The sequence below is a fragment of the Dermacentor andersoni genome, chromosome 2 (genome assembly GCF_023375885.2).
Source record: "Dermacentor andersoni chromosome 2, qqDerAnde1_hic_scaffold, whole genome shotgun sequence".
In the NCBI taxonomy this organism is placed as follows: Eukaryota; Metazoa; Arthropoda; class Arachnida; order Ixodida; family Ixodidae; genus Dermacentor; species Dermacentor andersoni.
Genome location: NC_092815.1, coordinates 206908317 through 206927229, shown reverse-complemented (window position 1 = coordinate 206927229; position 18913 = coordinate 206908317). Strand labels below are relative to the sequence as shown.

The 18913-nt window shown below is 46.9% G+C and overlaps 1 protein-coding gene across 2 annotated transcripts in view; it reads left to right on the top strand.

Annotated features, from left to right (window-relative positions):
- The window catches only part of LOC126540122 (uncharacterized), a 48335-nt gene that overhangs the window by 11458 nt on the left and 17964 nt on the right, over positions 1-18913 (top strand). For both annotated transcript variants that reach the window (XM_072286302.1, XM_050186912.3), the window contains exons 3-5: positions 10003-10159; positions 13591-13704; positions 14842-15201. In XM_072286302.1, coding sequence (XP_072142403.1) covers positions 10003-10159; positions 13591-13704; positions 14842-15201 — 631 coding nt within the window. The remainder of the gene's footprint in view (positions 1-10002; positions 10160-13590; positions 13705-14841; positions 15202-18913) is intronic.

Below are 18913 nucleotides of genomic sequence, written 5' to 3'. Positions count from 1 at the left end.
ACTGGAGTAGGCTAGGGTCACTCGCGAAATAGATGTGGAACCTGTCTTCTCCAACATATCGACAATTTGTAATTGTTATAGCGAAATGAAACATAGCCAGTTATTTGTAACTTGTCACATCCAGCCATCCGTAACGACGCCATCAGAGAAACGTTACCATATTTTTTTTCGTCCATCTCAGCCGCTGCACGCACCGTCAACTTTCTATGTAGTTCGGTGCTTGTGCTGACACGCGACGTATGGCGTCGTCGTCATACGCAGCTGCTCTCCTTTGAATGGACAGATGCAGTGTGCTGTTTCAAAAGAGCTCCAGCCTCCCGGGCATCGTCGTCATCGTCGTGTCTTCCGCGCTTTGATTTATTCGTGACTACATGAAATACAGAAGCGTGGAGACACGCTAAAAACCTGTAGCCGATATCCTGTGGCAGAGTTGCTTACTACGACAGAAGTTCAAGTTCCTTTTGTGACAGGAATACTCACGCAAAACTAACGTACCTATGACAAAGTCCGTGCCACGAAATCCGCTTGAATTTCTTTCTTAGGCACGTGTCATGCATACATTGTAAGGCTCTATGCGAAAAAGGTGTCTCATGTACTTCTCTACCTTTGCGATTACGGTTTATATTTTCTGCAGAATCCAACAATAAAAGTGACGTAGTAATTCAGCGCTCTCTTTTCCCTTTTCTTGTATGCTTGCTTGTCCCGTTTACGCGCTCGAAATTAGTACCGATTGGAGAGAAAAAAAATTAGGCAGAAGGCATCCTTTGGGGATGATTACCGACGTTAATGCGACAGCCATTCAAGTCGAGGAGCATATTGACACATGCTATCTGTGAGCCTCCGCGCTTGAAAGGTGCGCGCTTGGCGAGAAGGACAGTAATGTGGAAATTTGGGCGAGTTGGTGACTGTCGCGCAACGCCTGGTACGCTTGCTTGAGCAGGCAGAAGGAACAAATGAACGCAAGGTGCGGCACACACACAACATTCATTCGATATAAACTTTTAACAGCTGGAACACACGGTAACGTTCACCACTTATTGCACACGGACCGCGTCTTCCCTTGCTATGCTTTACGCTCGCACTACCGCGTTAACCAACGTCTGTGCGGCGATCGTCTATACGCTATAGTAGGGGCGCTTGCAGTACCGGTTCTGTTCGGGGCGGGTATCGGCATCCCCCCGGTCTGTGGTCCGTCGTTGCAATCCGGTCGTCTTCAGTCGTCGCTGTGGTCCGGCGTCACCGATGCCCCGGTCGACGTGTCGAAGGCACAGTCGCTGAGGAGCTGTCGCGCTCCGACAGAGCGGGGCTCGTGCCGGCTGGCGCTCCCGATGCGCGCCGGCCCAGCTTAGTTCCCTAGACCGGACGGTGACGGGCTGCAGCCAACCTCCGCGCGTCTACGTTGAGCGGCGTAATTGCTGACGTGTCCTGGCAGGTAGGTCCGGGCCAGCGGTAGTTCCGGGGACGTCAGTCATCTGCTCGCCCAGCCAGGTCCTCGGACGGGACGTCGATGCGTTGCCTAGGAACTGGGGCAGGACCCAGAGAGGCGATCTCCGGCCGTCTTCTCCTGGAACGCTGCGCCCCGGCCACCACGTCCTTCTCTGTTCGCGCTCCTTCTCTAAGATGGCGGCTCCACGCGCTCGCTTCACTCCCTCTTCCTCGTCTTCTCTCTTTGTTTACGCTTATCACTCCTGACAGTCACTAATGTACCAAGCACCTGTTTTCGCCAAGCATCCCGAAGCACCAAGAATAGACGACAGTGTCGTGTATTATGTCTGTCCGCTTGGTCGAGGTGAGTACGCTGATTCACCCACACGGCATGATGAGAGGAGGACGCTTTCGAGCTGCAGTTAGTAAAGAAGTTAGTTCCGGGTGGTCGTCGTGTATTTCATCCGTTATATGCTGGTGGTAGGGCTGGGTGCATGCACTCTGGCCCAGAAGTTTCCGATCCTGCTGCAGAGACATTTGAGACAGCCTCCACAGCTAGAAAGAGCCACCGCCTAAAAGGACAACCTCGAGAATTTGATCCCTTGTTATTCAAAAGCACGTGCACCGCAACGACAAGCCAAGGAAGCCACAATACACGGTGTCGCAGAGTGAGCAAGACGATATGGGTCCCCAAGCCCAGCAACTGCTTAAACACGACGTCAACCAGCCTTCGAAACTCCTTGGGCTGTGCTGGTTGTAATAGTGAAAAAGAAGGATGGAAACTTGCGCTTCTGCGTAGACTGTCGAAACAGGTTTACCATTTGGCAGGAATAGATGACTCTTAGGTGGTATCCGACATGCTCGATACTTTCTTCAATCGATGTGCGCAGTGGCTATTGGGAAATAGCAGTTGACGAACGTGACTCTTAGAAAACGGCATTTATTATTTCAGACAGCCTGTACGAATTTAAGGTTCTCCCTCTCATCGCGCGTTCGGCACCATCTACATTTCAAAGGATGATGAAGGAGAGAATGTCCTTTCGGGGCTGAAATGGCAATCATTCTTATTATACTAAACAATATCGTAGTCTTTTCCGACACATTCGAGCAACCGCATCCGGCGCATTCAGTCAGTTCATCGGGCCATTCGACAAGCTGCTCTTTCTTTGAAGCCGGAAAAGTCCCAGAGAAATCAATTGCCGTTGCCGTATTTCCCCAGCCGACGAATAAATGGTATCTACGCCTATTCCTGGGATTCTGTGCATACTACAGGCGCTACGTCGAGAGCTTTGCGAAAATTCTTCATCGTCATCTTCATCAGCCTATTTTTACGTCTAATTCAAGGCGAAGGCCTCTCCCAGCGATCTCCAATTATTCCTGCCTTGCGCTAACTGACTGCAACTTTCGCCTGCAAATTTCCTAATTCAATCATCCCACCTAGTTTTCGGCCGTCATCGACAGCACTTCCTTACCCTTGGCACCAATTCTGTAACTCTAATGGTTCAACGAATATCCACTCTACGCATTACATGGCCTGCCCAGCACCATTTCTAGAGCGCAGCTCTTAGGCACCCGTTCCTGTGACGAGTGTCGGCGTTGGCGTAACCGAAAGAACGAGTACAGCGAAACCTGAAGGAGCGAAAGGGGAGCGCTGCGGGGGATGAAAGCCGCGAAGAGAAAAGCGGAGGAGCAGGGTGCTGCGGAACCATGAAACGGAAAGCAGCAAAGGATGAGGGTATGGCGAAAGGGTGAGAAGAAAAGCGTAGTGCAGCTAAGATGGCTATGAGACGGTGCAGACTAGCCCGCGTCGTCTGGGAAGTGTGTCTGCATGGCTGCTGTGAATCGCGTCCACGCGTCACCCACGCGCTGCCGCTCGCGATCTCCAGATTAGCGACGCAGTCGGGCCACAGTTAGCTCGGTTTGCAATGTGCAGCACGAGACTGATTGTCTGCGCCAGATGAAAACATCGTGTAAATGAAAGCGCGTTGAGCTGCGCTCAAATTTCGTGTTAGCAAGTATCGTAATCGTCGGTGATATTCTTTCTCTTAATATCAACTAGAATATGGGCTATTCCCGTTGCTCTGAACCACCCCGCTTCTTGTGCCTTAACGTTACGCCTAACATTTTTCGTTCCATCGCTCTTTGCGTGGTCCTTAACTTGTTCTCGAGCTTCTTAGTTCACCTCCAAGTTTCTGCCCCACATCTTAGCACCGGTAGAATGCAGTGATTGTTCACTATTCAACGACATTGGCAAGCTCCCAGTCAGTATTTCATAATGCCTACCATATGCACTACAACCCAATTTTATGCTTCATAGCATAACCGATTCCAACCCCATTCAGCCCCATTTTATGCAGAATGCATGATCGCCAGTCAGCCTCTACAGTCTGTACAGGAGTATGTTTCTCTAACTCAAAGGCTCACATGGGTCCCGGACCATGAGAAGGAAATTTCGAAAATAGCTTATCTGCTAAATAAGCTTACGAATGATGAACTCACTTTTGTTTGAAGATCGTAACAACGCCACGTCTTCGGCAAAACCGCTTGCTGGCTCCGTCCGTGCTCGGTCATTTTGACCAGGTTGCAGACACAGAATTGCGTGCAGACGCCCGTAAGGACGGTCTAGGAGCTATGTTGGACCGGTTTCGAAAATCCGTTCAACGTGCCATTGCCTATGCGAGCGGTACTTATCATCTGCTGAGAAAAAAAATTATTCCGCCACGGAAAAGGAATGTTTAGCGTTTCTCCAGGTAGTAACGAAGTTCCGACCATACCTTACGACCATGCATCTAGAGTGGTTAGCAACAAACCATTCGCTGCTGGCTCGCAAATCTGAAAGACTCTTCAGGCCTTCTGGCACGATGGAGCTTTCGTTTGCAAAAATTTGACGTCGCCATGGTTCACAAATCCGGACGCAAGCATACCGACGCTGATTGCCGCTCACGTGTTCCCGTCGACAGCAGCACTACGGACCTATAAGAGGACGGTGCTTTTCTTTCCGCTGTGCCAGCATCACATTTGGCCCAGCGACAGCGCGACGACATGGAACCACGCCCCTCATTGACTACCTTGAAGAATGCGGGTCCAGCCATATTCGCGATTTCGCACATTCACTGTCTTCGTTTTGTTTTCGCAACGAGGTCCTTTACAAGTGGTAACAACTTTATGTCGTGCACAGAAAGGATTTGGTTGAGTTTAGTGGGCTTGCACGGTGAGTGAGGTGGCCGTCCGATCAGTTCCTCTGGTGCCACCTGTTATAGTCGTGAGACCCTGTCTGCGGTGAATTCCAAAGCCCAGCTGACAGCCTGCAATTGTGCCGCCGGGTTTGCGCTGGACACCGCATCCTCCCACTATTGCTCGTTAGAGAGTTGCCATTGTCTTTTCGGTTTTAGATTGTCGCATTCGAATAAAATGTGTTTTAAGTCTGCCTTTGTAACCCCGCAGAGCTTACATTTGGGGGTGTAGACTCCTGGGTAGGCCTTGGAGTATATGTGGGGGTTGGGGAAGGTGTTAGTATGCAGCTTTCGCCATGCCACTTGTTCATGTTTATTAAGGCTTTTGTCCGGCTACGGGTGCGTCCTTCTGTTGTTTCCATAATATTGTCACGTGGTGGTGACGTAGAAGAACACAGTAGCAATACTGTGAACGAGAAAACTAACTTTTATTGGGCGAACTTGTGCCCACAAAACAGGCTACACTTATAGCACAACGAAAGCGGCGAACACAGTCGGCGATCGTCGGAAAATCTGCCCAGCGGGTCAAGCGCGTCGGCTTTTATACAGCAGTCGTCGAATGTTCCAGACTAATCGCTGGGACCCGCGCGTATTCCACAATGTTCTACGCCATTCGCGTCAGGCGATGAAATCAGATAACATAAGGTTCGGCGACAACAGACAGCCGGGTAGAATCATCGATAACTTTCCAGAAACGTCGGATACATGCAGGCGCGTCCGTCGCTGTGCGATTACAGTTGTTAAGCGGCGAAACGTGGTCGCCCGATAAAGATAAGTACACGTGTCAATATAACGTTATCTCGTGGTAGGTGGTCAAGGTCTCTCTGGCCGACCTCAGGACCGGCTCGCCCACTGCCCGGTCGACGAAACCTCGGGCTAAGTTGTGGGCCGCCTCGTTCCCAGAATGCGACGCTTGGGGTCGGAACCCATATGATTCTAATGGGTCTGGCGTTGAAATTTTGCGGTTGTAGGGTTTTTTTGGCGGCTTTGTGGACCCTCCCCTTTGCAAAGTTTCGAACGGCTGTCTGCGAGTCTCCAAAGATTTTGATGGCTCCAGTGCTAGGTCGATGGCCGCTTCTTCCGCCTCGTGTGCCTTTTCGCTCCGTACGGAGGCGGCGGAGATTGGTTTTAGTTCTGTGCCCACGACGCTTATCGAAAAGTCGTGATCACGGAGCTCTGCAACTTCCGTACAGACTGCCTCCTTATGGTTTGAATATTGCCTGTGGAGGGCTTTGGCTCTCGCCTCCCGCCTCTCTGCGTAGTGTTCTGAATGTATGTTTTTCGGGATTTGATTTATGCTCATACAGTTGTGTGTCTCTAAGCATTTGCACGGCATCCGTCCCTGTGCATTTAGAATTACATTACATTACATTACAACACATTAGAATGAGTCTTCCCGCCTTTACAAGAAGCTCGGTCTATATCAAACTCCTTACCTGCTCGTCACGACGACCGCCCTTCTTGACATTTTAACGCGACAGCGTTAAGGTGCTCGTGTCGCAGAAAAGCCGGTGTCGTCGGTGTCGGTGGCGTTGGCCGTGAGCGATAAACCCCGGGAGGCACATCATTAATAAAAAACAACTTGCAAGATGAGCTGGGTGGGAATCGAACCAGGGCCTCCGGAGTGTGAGACGGAGGCGGTACCACTCAGCCACGAGTTCGATGCTTCACAGTGGTACAAAAGCGCCTCTAGTGAATGCGGCGTTGCCTTAGAAGCGAGCCGTAGAAAGTTATGCTGCGGTGTATATCGGTAATTATGAACATGTAACTTACAGAAGTCGCAGTTACACTAGTAGCGAAGTGCGTTTCCACTACATTCCTTCTGCACTTTCCGCACACGCAGAGCCATCTTGCGGCAAACACAGAAAACCCCCTCCTCTCAATGTACGGCGCTGCCCCGACAGGTGGCGCGCCACGCGCACATTGGGGCTGTGCGGGGACCGGTGAGTGGCGCGTCGCGGCCCGGACTCCCTCTCCCCTGACGACGCTTCGCCGTGCTGCCTCACAGGTTGCAGAATCGAGCGTCCTTCCTTTCTTTAGATCACTATCTGTCTATCTCTCTGCCCGTGCCGATCACGACGTTTGGCTGGCGTACATCGTTTCCACCGAGTTCTTTGCTTCGTTCCGCTTGCTCAGGCGCACGTTTCGTTGCCGCGCCGAACGCTGCGTTGCTCGACGCTCACCGCGTGATTGGTGGGTGCAAAGTCCGATGCGGGGCGCCTCGTAAGTGATCACTGCGCCGTAGCGCATTGTCTTATATCCCTTGGCGGGTCGACGGGAACGCTATCGCGTTCCACTCTTGAAGGCGAAGCTTAAGCGTCCTCAAATTTTTACACGCTTGTCCTGATGAACCATTGTCCGGACGGGATTCCCACGTACGCTGGAAAGAATTCGTCGCGTCTACTACTGGTCACGTCTTGCACAGATTGTAAAGCAATAAATTCGCACGTGTCGCGACTGTTAACGACGTAAAATCCTCCTATGCGTCCAGCAGAACTATTACAACAAATAGACATACCGCAAGCACCGTTTCAGTACATTGGTATGGACCTGCTGAGATTATTTCCCACATCTTTTTCTGGCAATCGTTGTAGTCGCTAATAATTACCTCACCCAATATTGCGAAAAAAAATAAACGTGCTGCCAAGAGCTACCGCTACTGAAGTTGCGCATTTCTTTCATCTATAACATCGTCCTCCGCCGCGGAACTCCAGCAGTAATCAGCGATCGCCGGACAACGCAGATCACTGCGCAACGTTAACAACTGCTTATCATCCTCATGCCAACAGGTTAACGGAACCACTAAGCAATAGAATAGCAGATATGCTGTCTAAGAGCGTTGCCACAGACCACAATATCTGGGACGATGTACTGCGACTTTCGCTCGCAACACTGTCTTTCAAGAAAGTAGAGGCTACACCCTTTTTAAGGCCAAAGCCTTTCTAGGCTCATGGTGAAGTTTGTCAGTACACTTGACCGCCGTAGTGTCCGCCGAAGCGTCATCGCGCCATATGACGACAGATTAAAGACAGATAAAAAAATGAAAAATGATTGATAGTGACAGTGAATTATAACGTTATAATAGAGATTGGTGGAGGTACTAGTAATGACTAATAATGACTACTAATGACATCTAATGAATACTAATGACTCCGAAATGACCAATATGTCTAAGGATGGCTTGTAATAACCCCAATTGATTAGAAATGATTAGAAATATGCAGTAAATACTAATAATGACTTGTAATGACTACTATGACTACGAAATGACCAATATGTCTAACGACGGCTTGTAATGACCACAATTGATTAGAAATGACTAAAAATTCTTATTAATGACCAGTAATGCCTAATAATGACCGAAATTACTTGTAATGACTAGTAGTGACTATGAAATGACCAATATGTCTAACGACAATATTTAACTACTACAATTGATTAGAAATGATTAAGCATGCTTAGTAATGACTAATAATGACTGAAATGAGTTGTAGTGACTACTAATTACTACGAAATAACCGGTATGTCTAACGACAAATTGTAACGACAATTGATGAGAACTAACTAAAGATGGTTAGAGCTAACCAGTAATGACTAATAATTACTGAAATGACTTGTAAGGACTACTGATGACTATGATATGACCAAGATGTCCAGCGACGACTTGTAATGAACACAATTGATTACAAATGGCTAAAATATGTTTCTTAGTCAGCAGTAGTGACTAATAATGACTGAAATGACTTGTGATGACTAGTAATGAGCACGAAATGGCCACTGTGTCTAACGGCAACTTGTGACGACTACAATTAATAAGAAATGACTAAAATGCTTAGTACTAACCAGTAATGACTAATAATGACTGAAATGACTTGTAATGACTACTAATGACTAGATATGGCCAACATGTCTAACGACGGCTTGTAATGACCACAATTGATTACAAATGACAAAAAACGCTTAGTAGTGAGCAGTAATGACTAAAAGAAAAAAGAGAAAGAGGAAAATGATAAGAGGAGGGAGAGGAGACTTTCGCCGTTCACATCTTAAGAGAAATCTTAAGAGACCCTGTAATCTTTCGCTTACTCCATCGCCAACAGGTTAGGACAGTTCTCGGTGCTTTGCCGCTTCCCGACACGTTCGGAATGTTCCCTACCGATGCTGAAATTTTCATCCAGCTAGCTGACGATGCCGGTCAACTCGCACAATACTGTCTACAGTGTCGCCAAATGCCTGACGCTCACCGCTACAATTTTCGCCATAGAGAGGTCACGTACAATCCTGGCGAACAGGTGTGGCGTGAGCACATATTCGTCAGTGAGGTCGTTCGAAAAATATATTCGGTCTTTACAAACTTGTGCTGTGATTCAGCGACGTCGTCTAAGAGGTTATTCCAGAAGGCACATGAAGAGGTTCTCTTCGTCAGCCTCAACCTAATTACCTCAACCTAACCTGAAGTCGTTCACGTGGCCAGACTCAAACTTCACTTCTCGCATTGTGGCCTACCTTTTGAACGACTTCCTGTTTTAATTAGAGCACGTCACCCTGCAACCATTTTTACAGCGATTCTGCCCTTTTTGTTCTAGTGTACATGTGTCGTGTAACGCTTGTTTAAGTTATTTAGTCACGAATTTCTTCTGTTTGCTTTACTACTTAGCCCTGAGACGATGCTTCATTGGGAGAGAGAGGAATGCCACGTGCCCTCTGTGAGCTTCTGCGCTAGAAAGTTGCGCGGTTAGAGATGAAGAGGAGGGCACTTTTGAGCTGGTGTTTGTACAGGCGTTGGCACCGGGTGGTTTTCGTGTACATCAGCCTCTACAATACGTAATTCAGTGACTACAAATTTAATCTTTGCTAGAACTTTTAATGACTATGTTTATGGTGATGTAATGATGAAGTGTTAGTCTATTAAGGCACATAATGATCGAAGTTGTTTACTGGGTAAGACAGAAGCCTGGCGCAAGTTCTTTATTCGGACACATCCAGTGGGCCGTGTTGTCCATCTTCTTGGCAAAACAGCAGCCAGCTCATACTTAGAAGGCCAAGCTGATAGACAAAAGAGGCTGGCTCGCTATGTATATATACATAGAGAGAGAGAGAGAGAGAGAGAGAGCAAGATAGATAGATAGATAGATAGATAGATAGATAGATAGATAGATAGATAGATAGATAGATAGATAGATAGATAGATAGATAGATAGATAGATAGATAGATAGATAGATAATACAAATTTATTTAGGTAGGCTAAGAATACCAATTGCATTCAAAGCACGCATTATCATGAGCAGACACGGTTGAGGAGAGGCACAGCGGAGTTACATGACTCGTTGAATGTTTGTGCAGGGTTGCCGGTGCCTGTTCGGCTTCACAGGTGACCGATGCGATGTTTATCCGGGCCGGTGCTGGCTCATGCACTGCTTCCTGCGCGACTGCTACAGCGTCCGTGGTGCGAGGCTGAGCTGCGTCTGTAACCGGGACCTCTACGGCACCAGAGTGCTATGTGAGCTACGATGTAGTTCTGTTGTGCGCTCGACGACCCTACGAGAATCACTCACGTGAAACCTTCAACCCGATGCTTATGTGTAACAGACAAACTTGATCATTATCAAATTCTACCAAGTCATATCATATTGTGTGGAATATGTGTGTCATTACATAAAAAATGCTACAGAGTTTTTTTTATGCAATACTGGCTGTTGTAAGGATCAATACACGCGGTCGAAAAACAAGTGTAAAATGAATGCGTGCTTTTCACGGTTGATGATCGAACGATTTCAAAAATAGTCTTTGCTCTAGTAACGTTTACTGCATTTACCGGATTCTAGAGCACTCTTGATCGTAACTCGTGCCTACTTTTACCGGCCATAAAAGGAAAACAATGCCCTTGGATGCACTGTGATTTTCATACGTTAGAAAATAATAACTGGAGTGCTGTTGGCTTGGCAGTTTTTTATGATAATAGACAGAGGAGACAGTAATGGCGATGAGTTCACACTTAAAAAAGCTTTCGAGGACACATAGCAGTTCATATGAGTTGTGAATACGAAGGCATTTATGTCCAGTCGAACGCCCCTGAAGCGGTCCTTCGACTTTTGCACTGCGAGTAATGTTTTCGAGTTTTGCGGCGGGATATGCTATCGAGTTGGCGATTAAATTGATGCGGGTTATATTTTTTTACAGTTTCTACGTTAGCATGTTAGCTGCAGACTAGAATTATTTGGACGATATTGCTGAAAAATTAAGTGGATTTATTTTCACCTAGTGCGTTCACTAATGTCTATCGGGAGAGTCGCGCTGACGATTTGTTCTTCGGTGGCCACGATGTCTTCATTTTCATTCAGCTGGTCCACTGCCTGCCTATTCGCTCGTTTTGCTGCGTTCTTCCACTCCCTTACTTCGTTTGCGGTGTGCTGGCGTAGACAGCCACGTTTCGCTACTGCCGATGTTGCGCCCACCGGCAATGTAGATGCTCCGGACTTCGTAGCAGTACGTGCTTCCCGAGCCAGCAAGCAGCAGCAGCAGCAGCCTGCACTGCCAATGCCACACGCCGCCGAAGTCCTGCGCGAATGAGACCGAGGAAGTAGCAGCGACTAGCAAGGCCGGTCCGCAGGTGCACGCACCAGCTTAGCCCAGTAAGGGTGACAGAGAAAGATACGGCGCGCTGATGATGTGGCGTCGCGGCGATGCTCTCTTCCCCGATGCAACACCTGGTGCGCTAGTGCGGCAGCAGGCGTTCCGTTTGGCCAGTGACGTGGCGTCGCAGCCAATGAGGTGCTCCAGATGTCGGCTTTTTTCGCTCAATGGGTCATTTCATGTTTTCGCGTCAGAAATAATTTATTGAAGCCGAGCTACAGTGGACCTGGCACAAGTCATCGTCGCTGTCCGATGGCTTCTTTTCGCCGTTAACTTCCTCAGAGCATCTCATCGTCGTTGCTGTCTATGAGATTTGGGATACCACATTTCTTAAAGGGCCTCCAAAGAGAAAGCAAATCGAGTTGTATTAGTAATTCACCCTTCTACGATAACAAGAAAAAAATCACTTTAAAACGAAAGAGGGCTTGATAGGCCAGAAAAAACGCAAAAATGAAAGACTGGTGGCGACGCCACCTCGAAGTTCGCGCACCAGATCGTTGTGTGACGTCACTGAATTTGACGGCGCTTGCTAGGGCCTAGTTATTTGTTAATGATAGAGGTTCTGATACACGGCATTCTGAAAGAGCTAAAGAATGAGCTTAGCACGTTTACAGAACTTTCATTGCGGAACAAACACGTTTGAACTTGTGACGTCCCATTGACGCACCGGCGTTGCGGTATCATGGGGGTTTCGTGCGGCAAGGTGGTCTTATCGAGTGGGGCACGCTGCCGATCAAGGCAGATTAGAAATTCAAATCTCGAGAGACTCGGACGACTGTCGCCCCAGCTGGTTTCGGCTACTGAACCGTACCTGTGGTAGAAGCTTATTCTTGCTTACTTAAAACAGAAATTGAAATGTGCAGACCTCTTTCTGAATACAACAATAAATGTTTCCTAAATATACGTCTCACTTCCCATAAGTTTCATTATAAGCTCTGGATTCTAGATATTTAAGAGCTACTAACGCGTCATCGCAGAAACCATGAAAACGAGTGAAAAAGTACGTTTTTTCTTACGTGTGCACCGGCGTTCTTTCTAAGAAATATCGCGTAAACGTATTCTCGATTGAGGTGAATAATTACGACAATTTGCAAAAGTGTGTGCTGTTGGACGAGTTGCACGGAAAGAAAACAGATCAAATGACTTCTTTGCACTAGTTCCATTTTAAATTACAATCTACGTTGCAAAGGGCATCATCACCGCGAATTTCGTTACCGGAGCGCGTAAATCACTTTCTCCACTACATAACGCCGCGTTCTCTCGCATATTGCGAGAAATGAGGCTTCAAAGAAACGCGACAATGGAAGCAGTTGAATAGTGTGTCGCAAAGCCTTTGCGCTTTCTGGAAAATGTCATTTGCCAGTATAAAAAGATTGGTGGCTATTCCGTAATCGAGAGTAGATGTAAACATGAAATGGTGACCGGGAAAGCAGATTGGTTCGACATGATACTATCCACAATCTTGAAGAAGCCTTGAAGAAGACAAGTTAACTTGTCGAAACGTTGGCACCTGCTTTCACCTTGTTCTTGTTTTGCTCATAGCCACAATCTTAAAATTCGTACAGCTTGTGTCCGCAACGGCACACCCCACCACAGCACACCCCGCCATACCGTGCAATGGTACATATGAACGATGCCTAGCCAGAAGAAAAAAAAAAAAGACCCGCTGAAGGCGGCACGACAGGCAGCTAAAGACGCCAGGGAAACAGAGCGCACTGCCCAGATAGAATAAAAAAATTGTCTGAAGGAGGCGTCACGCAGCGTTGCGCCATCCCTCGAGGCGACGCAAAAGGACGCGCCGCGGAACTAATGGATGGCTGGCATTCAAAAGAGCACAAGCAAGCCTGTCTAAGCGCGAAAAGATTACAATTAATTGCGTGGTGCCCTGCATCTGCCTTTTCAACGTCGCTATTGTAAATGACAAATGAAACTTCAGCGTGCTAGATGTTACAGCTTGAGCGACACTGTGAACAAACATGAGGAAGAACTCGGAAGCAATATTTTTTGTAACTTGTTTGGGCAGCAACTAACGTATGTAACGCGGTCCTATACGAAGGGTTGGGACCAGAGACCGCATTTTGTTAAGTTTGACTGGTTGCCCGGATGCATCTCCGTTCGTTCTCGCAACTTGCCCTGATGTTTTCATTTGAGTGCCCGGATAACGGCTCTGGCCTTTGGCTCAAGGTCATTTGAAGGCCGCCGATAACGGGAGCTAAAATCATTTCATGCTTAATACGCTTCTCCGGAATGCGGTGGCGCAGTCTTATATCCGACGTTCAGTTTGTGCCCTCCTCGCAGCCAGCCTGTACTGGTACAACGAAGGCCTCCAGGGGGCGTACAGGCCACCACCACCATCTTGGCACGACGTAGTCCCGATGCACGCAGACAACGATTTGGAAGCATACACAATGGGTGAGCTTGTAAAGTACCTCTGTATCATCGTAGTAGGTAGGCCAGTTATCCTGTTCCACTCGTAGTGATTTTACCCGCAGGGTGCGTTTTAGTTGTTGGCAATGCGGGATAGCGAACAAGTATGTTGCGATATTTCACTGCCAGAGTAATTAAGACACTTCTTGATTGATTGACTGATTGATTGAATTTTGCCTTATAGCTTCACAGGAGCTACAAAAGACGCTGTTTCGGATCATTCCAGAATAATTTTCCCTCTGCTGGTGCAAGCATTGCTCGTTACTAGAGAGTCCTTGTGTACAGCGAAGTTAGAAATGCGGTCACCGCAGACCAGAAATCAAACTCGCGACCGCGTGGTCAGCAGCACAACGCCGTAGTCAGTTTGTCACCGTCACATGTGTTTTACTCGAGCTCTGCTTCACCTAATACGTTTTTTTTTATTGCGATATCACATATGTGAACGAATCAGGTAAATAGTGCCGTTGCCGTAGTGTCCCGCATAAAGACAGTGCGATAAGAATGAGCAACCCACCAGCCGTATGCTGAGATTACGAGGGTAAACGCGAGAGGGTTAACAGAGAAGGACGGCGGCTTGACGCGAGCCGCGTTCCCTCTCGCGTGATATAGGAGGTCACGTGATGGAGCATGCGCTGTGAAAGGAGCGCGCGCTTCCACTCTTCTTGCTTGGTCGCGGCTGCGCATTGCTGTCCGATTGGCTGAGCGTATACGTGGCCCGGACGCCGTATGTTGGATGTCATTTGTAGCGGACGCAAGGAGTCAGGGCGAGACAAGATGAGTAGCGGCTTCATGCGAACGTAATGTTGGAGGTCGCATTATCTAAGTTTGCCAGACACGGGGAAGCCAGCGGTAACACAAAGCGTTCTTTTCCGGCTGCCGACGCTCCTCATCACGCCAGAGTTGTGACAGTGTGCGCACGTGGTCATAGAGCGACGTGTGTTCATGTTAGTGCGCGCGTGGCACCATGTTCATTAATTAAGTTAGTAAGCGAATGTTTACTGCAATTTACACGGCCTAAAAACCACGTATCTTTATGTAATTGTCTAATACTTTGCTAACGCTATGAATGCTTTGCCTGTCGGGCGAAAATGTGAGTTTTTTTCCGTGTAATATTGCTCACAGACGGTGTGGACGACGAGATCGACCTGACTCTATACCAACAAGCCGTTGCCGCTGCCGCCTCCCCAGCGAAGGCCGAAGTCGCTGCTCGAGAGTCGTCGCCTCTAGCCGACAGCAAGGGCGAGTCAGAGCAGCCGCTATTGAAAAGCACTGGCTACAGCGAGTCGGCGTCTACGGCAACGTCTTCCGGCGGTAACGGATGGATTCACTTGGGTTCAGGTCTTCTGAACAAAACACTTCGCGTGCTTCCCAAGTACGAGCTACCGAAGATCGTAAGTGGAAGCAAGCTCCTCGGCCAGATGATTTTGATGCGTAACGTTTCTACCAAGTCAACTGCCAGTCAACTATCAGGCGACGAGAAAGGTATGTATTTCACAGACGGGGATTTTTAAAGCTCGCAAGCAGGACAGCACTCGTATAACAAATCGGGTCATACCATCTAGCAGTTCGCGCTGTCCTTGCAGATGGGAATTTAGATTAGGTTAGGCAGCCGACTTAGTTCTCTAACAAATAATCCAGCGAAACAACAAGCGATACCTAAATATGCGCACTGCAACCGACATAGGGCTTGAGTAACATGATTCCTTTATAAATCAGAATATTCTTTGCCTTCCTTCTCGGTGTTTTGCACGTTTCTTCCGTCATATTCGCCCCGAGTAATGTGGGCCTATCCTGAAGGTAGTGAAGCAGTGAACTGGGCCCATCCCGGATGATCATTATCATCATCGTATTGTTATATTCTATGCAGGGCGAAGGCCTCTCCCAGCGATCTCCTATTACCCGTTTTGCGCTAGCTGATTCCAGCTGCCTAATTTGCGATTTCCTAATTTCATCACCCCACCCCAGCTAATTCCTTGCCGTCCTCGACTTCCCTTGGCCCTCATTCTGTAATTGTACTGGTTCAGCGGTTATCTACCCAGCGCATTACATGGCGGAGCCAGCTCGGTTTCTTTCCCTTAATGTCAACTAGAATATCGGCTATCCCCGTTTGCTCTGATACACACCGCTCTCTTCCTCTGTCTCTTAACGTTCCGTCTAACAGTTTTCGTTCCACCCCTCCTTGCGTGGTCCTTAACTCGTTCTCGAGCTTCTTTTTAACCTCCAAATTTCTGCCCCGTATGCTAGCACCAGTAGAATGCAATGTTTGTGCACTTTTCATAGAAACGACAGTGGTAAGCTCCCAGTCACGATTTGGTCATGTTTGCCGTACGCACTGTGACCCATTTTTATGCTTCTGTAAATTACTTCTCGTGGTCAGGGTTGCCTGTGAGTAATCTACCTAGATTGCGTACTACTGCACATACTCTAGAGGTTAACTGGCGATAATGAATTCTCGTTTACCTGCCACGCTATTAGCATTAACTTTGTCTTCTGCATATTATTATTCAACCCCACTTTTACACTTTCTCTGTTAAGGTCCTCAATTATTTGTTGTAACTCGGCCCCGGTGTTGCTGAACAGGAAAATGCCATCCGCAAACTGAAGGTTTCTGAGATATTCGCCGTTGATCCGCACTGCTAAGCCTTCCCAGTCTAATCGCTTGAATACTACTTCTAAGCATGCAGTGCATGGCATCGGAGAGATAATGTCTCCTTGCTTGACCCCTTTTTTTTATAGGTAATCTTCTGTATTCTTTGTAGAGGACCAAAGTAGCTGTGAAATCTTTGTACATATTTCTCAATACATTCACGTATGCCTCCTGTACTCCTTGCTTAAGTAGTGCCTCCATGAGTGCTGGTATCTCTATGGAATCAAGTGTCTTTTTATAATCTATGAACAACATATATAGAGGTTGATTGTGCTCCGCAGATTTCTCAATTACCTTATTGATGAAATGGATGTGATCCATCGCAGAACATCACTTCGTGAAGCCAGCCTTCTCACTTGGTTGATTGAGGTCCAGTGTTGCCCTGATTTTATTCGAAACTGTCTTGGTGAATACTTTATACAATACTAAAAGCAAGCTAGTGGGCCTATAATTATTCAGTTCTTTACCGTCCCTTTTCTTATGAATTAGCATAATGTTGGCAGCCTTCCTGTTCTTTGGTACACGTGAAGTCGTGAGGCATTGCTTATAAAGGGCCGCGAGCTTTTCAAGCATAATATCTCCTTCATCTTTGATCAAAACCACTCTTATTACACATTCTTCTGCCACTTTTCCGCGGGACATGCCTTGCAAGGCCATTCTAACTTCATCGCTCGTTATACAGGATTTCCCAACTATCATGCACCAAGATCTAAACATATGAAACGGAACAACAGAACATAGTTAAACATAGCAACAGAAAGCTGTATCAGAAGTTTTTCTTGTTGCTCTACAATTTTATCATTGACACTTTTAATCTAGTTATAATATTTGAGAAGTTGAATAATTAATTAAGACTAATGTAATTAGGCGGAATGCAAAAGATAATCTCATTATCTCGAAGCGACAACAAACAAGATTACTTTGGTTCTGTCCAGTTATGTGGAACTTGAATATTTTTAATTGTTAGTCCACAATATTTGGGACATCCTGTATAAGGAGCCTCTGTATGCTATTTATCACTGCTTCTAATGAAGGTAGCGTTACTGCTCTGGGTACTGCATGGGTCAGTACAGAATTCTTGTGCTGCTTTTACTATATCATCGAAATTGCTGACGTCATTACCCTGCTTATTTTTCACTGCATACATCCAGCCTTGTCCTACTTATGCCATGCTTTCTTCTCACTGATTTCATGCTGCGGCCATCTTTTACTGCTTCCACAATTTTTCCCACGTCATGATTTCGAATATCCCTTACTTTCTTCTAGTTGATCAGTTTTGACAATTCTTTGTCGTTTCTTTATTAGGTCCTTTGATATTTGGGAGAGCTTACCTACTGGTTAGGTTGGTGCCTTAGCTCCCACTTCGATTGCTGCTTCTAAAGTTAGCCTAGTTATCACCTAATTTATTACCTCCAAGTTATCTTCAGTTTCATGTTCTGAAGTTGCACATTTGCTTGCAAGCGCTAGCCTAAATTTGTCTGCTTTCACCTTGACTGCGTCTAGGTTGGCCTGTTTCTTCATGACTAATTCTACTCTTTCTCTCTTCGTATTGAAAGAGCCCATAGACATCACATAACCCATGGCCACTGCCCTTTACCCTACCAAACACTTTTACATCCTGCACTACGCTGGGATCCGCACTGAGCATGAACTATTTCATTTCGTGTTTGTCCGTTAGTGTTCTCCGAGGTCCACTTCCTGTTACTGCGCTTCCTGGGAAGGTATTAATTATCCGGAGTCTGTTGTTTCCGCGAATTCTACTTGCATCTCTGCTATAGTGTTGCTAGAATTGGTGCTGTAGTTGCCAATTGTTTGTTCCCCAGCCTGCTTTTTGCCGACTTGTGCATTGAACTCGCCCATGACAACAGTATACTGAGTTGGCACCTTTCTCATTGCTAATTCAACATCTTCATAAAACTGTTGTTTTCTTTATCGTCATAACTGGAGTTTGGAACGTAGGCTTGTAGTATACCTTTAATCTGTATCTCCTATTCAGCTTTATTAAGACGACTGCTACTTTCTCATTAGTGCTGTAGAATTCAGCGATGTTGCCCGTTATGTCCTTATGAATGAGAAATCCTACCCAGTGTTCCCTTTTTTAGGAAGACCTGTGTAGCAGACGACGTGGCACTTAGTGAGCACATATACCTATGCGGTATATGTCGTATAAAATCGACGCGAGCGTAGTGTAGCAAATCGGGTGCAACATAACTAAGATGTCTCCGTAACTAACCCCGCCTTTCCTGTTTTCCTCTCTTTCTCGCATAGATTCCAGCGCGTGCATTCGATCAGAACATCTTTAGTTTTCAATTATGTAAAAGTTCAGATGTATAACATGAAAAGCCGGAAATTATTTGCCCGACGAATCGCAGTGTCCGCGCGGTTTATTAAATATATTCGCCATACGATGTGCCTGTCCACTTCAAGGGTCCCGGAAAACTGGAAGAATGCAAACATTGTACTACTCCACAAAAGGGAGACGTTAAATAATTGAAAAATTATAAGCCCATTGGCTAACTCCCAGTATTTTAGGTGTGTAAAATATTG